The sequence below is a fragment of the Lolium perenne genome, chromosome 7 (genome assembly GCF_019359855.2).
Source record: "Lolium perenne isolate Kyuss_39 chromosome 7, Kyuss_2.0, whole genome shotgun sequence".
Lineage (NCBI taxonomy): Eukaryota > Viridiplantae > Streptophyta > Magnoliopsida > Poales > Poaceae > Lolium > Lolium perenne.
Window position 1 is genome coordinate 141,547,062 of NC_067250.2, and position 5,388 is coordinate 141,552,449.

The window sequence follows — 5,388 nt, forward strand, 5'->3', positions numbered from 1 at the left end:
AGCATAGCCCCTGAAAAATATGATCAGACCAAGGGTGGAGTTAGTACCATGTAAGGCTAGATTTCATCCGATCCAGATGGCGATTTCAAAGTTCGCAAGGAAAAAAGACTAATAACATTCATGTATTCAGATCTTCAATACATTTGTAACTTATAATATTCTCCTCCCAGATCTTTTGATCTTGAATATTCTCCCATATCTACTAGTGAGGTCCAAGCTTAGTTCAAGAGATGATGCTAGCTAAAACTGATTATCTACGAAATATGAGTACACTTCTCTCTGTATTTGTTGTGGACGCCTCTGTTGCGTAGATTATAGGGGTGGTTCACTGGCGGGCGAAGGTGTCGCCTGCGGGTTGGTGCCGTGACCGGCGAGTTGAGAAGATAATAGGGGTAGATTAGAGAAATTAGAGAGGTTGGGAATAGCAATTGGAAGATTGGGGGTTTATTACTGCTTGACCTAAAACACACGGATACATGTCCTCTTATAGGAGGACCAAGCCAGGAGGCCTGATGGAAACCTATTAAGACTAGTAATAGTATTCAATTAGGAACGAAATAACTCCTACTGCCCTATTCAATACGGCTAGAATTCTATAGTAATTGATATGGACTCTAATTAAGGAAGCTTCTGCCAGCTGCTACCATCTATGCTATTGACGCCACAACACTACTCCCCCGTGCAGACACAGCTCGTCCTCGAACTGTAGTTCATGGCGGATCTTCCTCCTCAGCATCATCAATAACTTCAAGGTAGAAAAGGCGCTGACATCGGTGGCCTCTTGAGAATTTTTCATCGCAGTTGAAGCACAATCCCTTCTCCCTTCTCCCTGCCATCTCTGTGGTTGTCAATCGCCGGATTATCCGCTCTTTCCCAACTGGAATTGTACCCTTCACCCTCCAGGGACATACCTTATGGTTGTCCGATAGCCATGGAAGAATTCTCCTTAGAGGACGTTGCCATTATAGTTGCACGTTGCTCATAAGCATGTGCCATACTCATGGCGACTTGAAGGTCTAGCGGCTTTTGCATCTCAACATCCACACGGAGCAAATCGGTGAGGCCTGACGTAAATAGTTGAACTTGCTGCTTTGTTCGTGAGGGGTCGTTGTGAGCAAGCAGGGACATAAATTTCTCCACATATTCTGTCAATGTGTCGGATTTCCGCATCCTTGCAATCTCGCCTAGAGGATTGCTTCGGATTGGTGGCCCAAACCGAAGGTTGCAACATTCTTTAAACCGAGGCCCTGATGGCATGCCCTCACGGTCCAGCTGCATATACCACTCTTGAGCTACACCCACCATGTGATATGCTGCCAACCAAACTTTGAATGCATCATCTGTGCATTTTCCCGAAAATAATTGCTCGCAATGATTCAGCCAGGTGAGCGGGTCTTCCGTGCAATCAAACTTAGGAAAATCCATTTTATGGTAGCGAGGGGCCCCTGTTGTCTATGTGAAGTTTTTGGTGGGAGGGGCGGGCCAAATATTTGGAAAGCTCGGTTGTTGCTGTTGTGGCACGAACGCTGGAAACCTTGTCTGATACAGTTGTGCTGCATAGGGTCTTGTTGAGGTTGATGCCCCTGGAGCAAATCTCGGCGGCATGGGCAGCTGTTGTGACACTGAAGGAAACTTTTCCTGCTGTGAGTATTGCAGCAGATTCGTAGCTGGCATCCCCACCGAGGTGGTGAGGGTACATACAAACTCTGCAGCCGCGTGACCCGCTGTAATCCCAGATGAGTTGAGCGGCTGGAGGTCTGCTGGCTTTAGCATGAGGCCGTCACCAATCGCTTTCTCCTCCAGGGCCTTGATGCTTATGTCAATGGCTGCAAAGCCTTCCTCCATCCTCTTGAGGAGAGATTCCTGCATCATGGCATGGCGAGGGCAGTAGCCACGTCAACATCAGTCTTTTTTCTCGCCGTCGGGAGCCATGGTTGTCGGCTCTGATACCAGGATGTTGTGGACGCCTCTGTTGCGTTGGTTATAGGGGTGGTTCACCGGCGGGCGAGGGCATCGCCTACGGGTTGGTGCCGTGACGGACGAGTTGAGAAGATAATAGGGGTAGACTAGAGAAATTAGAGAGGTTGGGAATAGCAATTGGAAGATTGGAGGTTTATTACTGCTTGACCTAAAACACACGGACCAAGTCTGGAGGCCTGATGGAAACCTATTAAGACTAGTAATAGTATTCAATTAGGAATGAAATAACTCCTACTGCTCTATTCAATACGGCTAGAATACTATAGTAATTGATCTGGACTCTAATTAAGGAAGCTTCTGCCAGCTGCTACCATCTATGTACTTCAAAGGGGCAGAGTGGTGGTTCTGGTGGGGTTGTTGGGTCAAGCTCTGGTGTTTCGCGTGTGGCTAGTGCTATCATGGCGGTTGATACGTTGCAAACGTATCCATATTTTTTGATGCTCCATGCTTGTTTTGTCTATGATCCCACATGTTTTATGTGCATTTTTATACAATATTTAGCATTTTCGGGAACTAACCTACTAACAAGATGCCGCAGTGCCAGTTCCTGTTTTCTGTTGTTTTTGTATTTCAAAAAAGTTATATAGGAAATATTCTCGGAATTGCATGGGACAAATTTCCAGGGCCCTATTTTTAAATCACGAAGACTGTGCCAGAAGGAGACCTGAAGGAGGGGAGCCAGGTGTTCAGACAGGGCCCAGGTGCGCCTGGGGGTCGTCTGGCCCACCAGGTCGCCCCGACTCCGCCTCTTCCTCCATATAATCTCCGTCACGAGAAAACCCCAGGGGTTCGAAGTTATTCCAGAGAAAATTCCGTAGCGCCACCGCCTCGCGAAACCCTATTTTGGAGGCAGGAACTCTGTTCTGGCACCCTGCCGGGATGGGGAATTGGAGGAGATCATCGCCATCGCCATCACCGACGCCTCTCCATCCACCATCCATGATTCCCCCATCCATGTGTGAGTAGTTCCCTCGCTGTAGGCTGAAGGGGATGGCCGGGATTGGATAAGTCCGTTCATCTAATAGCATTAGAATTGTTCGGGGCATAGTGCCTAGTATCCGGTGTGAGTATTTTATGCATTGTTGCAACTTATTATACTTAATGCTTGTCAGGGCCCGAGTGCCATGATCTCAGATCTGAACATATTGTGTTTTCATGATGATGCTTTATATATTGTTCTTGATCATATCTGCAAGTTGTATACACATGTCATTGTCTGGAACTCGAGGCCCCGCAGTGACAATAATCGGGACAACCGGAGGGGATGGCTTTGATGTGATGATCACGTGTGTTCACGGAGTGTTAATGCTTTGCTCTGGTACTCTATTAAACGGATTACCTTAATTATCAGTAGTTTCCCTCGAGGCCCCGCTGCAACGGGCTGGTCGGACAAAAGATGCCGCGCAAGTTTCTCATCGCGAGCACGCGTGACTAAATAGGAACACACGCCTATGGTTATTTTATTCTTGGATACTTGTATCACTTTATCGGCAAATGCCCATGTTAGCTATTATATGAGTCGTCTTATTCATGCAACGCCCGGTTATCCATCCATGTGCCTACAATATTTTAATCCTGTTGTTTACCACATCCACCACTGTTGTTGTTTTTACTTTATTTCCGTTGTTACTTTATTACTGCCACTGCTATAAAACTGTTGCTACTGATAAACCTCTGCGAGCTAGTCTATTTCCAGGTGCAGCTGAATTGACAACTCGACTGTCAAGGCTTATATTTATTCTTTGGCTCCCCTTGTGTCGAATCAATAATTTGGGTAATACTTCCCTCGAAGACTGTTGCGATCCCCTATACTTGTGGGTCATCAAGACTATTTTCTGGCGCCATTGCTGGGGAGCATAGCTTTATTATAAGTCAACTTGGAAGTGATCTTGTTTGTTGCAATTTATTTATAATGGGGAAAGCTCCTGAATTGAAGTTCCCTATATTGCCATCCAATACAAGAAGAGGTACAACTCTGAACACCTCTGTTGCTCTTAATTTTCCATCTGTTATGAGTAAGCTTCTTACTCCACCACATGCTACTGCTACTTCTGCTGAATCTGATAATGCTCCTGATGATTTTGATGATGCTTCTACTGTGCTTGATAAGAGTGGTTCACTAGGCCCTTTCCTAGATACTACAATTGCTAGAGCTATACAAATTGAAAATGCTGAAAATTCTATTACACATATTAGTTCACCTCAAGCTAGGGGAATCCTAGCGATGATCTTGATGAAACTTATATTGAACTTTATGATGACTTCATTGAAGAATGTCATGCTACTAGAGATGCAAGTGCTATGAGAAGTCTACTTGCAAGGCGCGCTATTAAATATACGCCGCCTATTGATCCTACTTTTGCCACATCTCCCATAGACATTAGGGATAAGGATTATGATTTCTCTCTAGATTCATCTTATATATATCAATTGTTGAGAATGAGCCCTTTTGTGGTACTGAAAATGAAAGTGCTATGAAGCATATGAATGAGCTCAGTGCTTTGAGTAATGTTTTTGCTGATGATAATAAAATGCACACCTACTTTGTTACTAAGATTTTCCCTTTTACTTTGAAAGGTGCCGCGAAAGCTTGGTATGATAGTTTTTTGCCTGGGTCTATTAAATGTCCTAAGGATTTAGTTGTAGCTTTCTTTCAGAAATATTTCCCTGCTAGTGCTCAACATGCTGCTTTGCAACATATTACTGACTTTTTGCAGGAGAAAGAAGAAATATTGCCTGTCGCATGGGCAAGGTTTTGCTCATTAATTAGAGGAGTAATGAATTGTCCTTTTTCTAAAAATGAATTACTTGATATATTCTATAATGGACTAACCGATGAATCTAGGACATACCTGGATAGTTGTGCTGGTTGTGTTTTCAGGCAAAGAACTCCAATGAAGCCGAAGAATTAATGGCTAAAATAAGCAAGAATTATGATGATTGGCATATTCCCGAGTCTACACCAACCCCGAAGAAAAGAGGGACGATTGAATTAAATGATGAAGTGATGAAGGAAGCCAAGAAATCTCTCAAGGAGAAGGGTATTAAATCCGAAGATGTGAAGAACCTCCCTCCTATTGAAGAATTATGTAAGCCAATTCCGCCTACCGTTGTCGAAGTAATGCTCTTCAATTCAACAGCGGAGACGTTCCTTATGGTAAGACTCCCGACCAATGCTTAGATGAGTTTGATAATTATTGTATTAAGCAAGATAACTTTAATAAGAGAGTTGAGAGACATTTAGAGGAAAATTGTAGAGCGATTAGTAATTTACATGATATTGTGGAGCGAACCTCCAATGATGTGAGGATGCTTGTTAAGCATTTCCAAATGGTTCAAACACAAATAGATCAGCTCACCAAAGTGCAAAATGATTTGTTAGTGAATGCTTCTAAAGAGAAGCATGCT

The 5,388-nt window shown here is 44.0% G+C and overlaps 1 protein-coding gene across 1 annotated transcript; it reads right to left on the bottom strand.

The window, feature by feature from the left end:
• Window positions 1–912: 912 nt before the first annotated feature.
• Window positions 913–1,425, bottom strand: LOC139833721 (uncharacterized). Its single transcript, XM_071824069.1, has one exon. It carries the CDS (start codon window positions 1,423–1,425, stop codon window positions 913–915), a length of 513 nt encoding a protein of 170 aa, XP_071680170.1.
• Window positions 1,426–5,388: the final 3,963 nt, after the last annotated feature.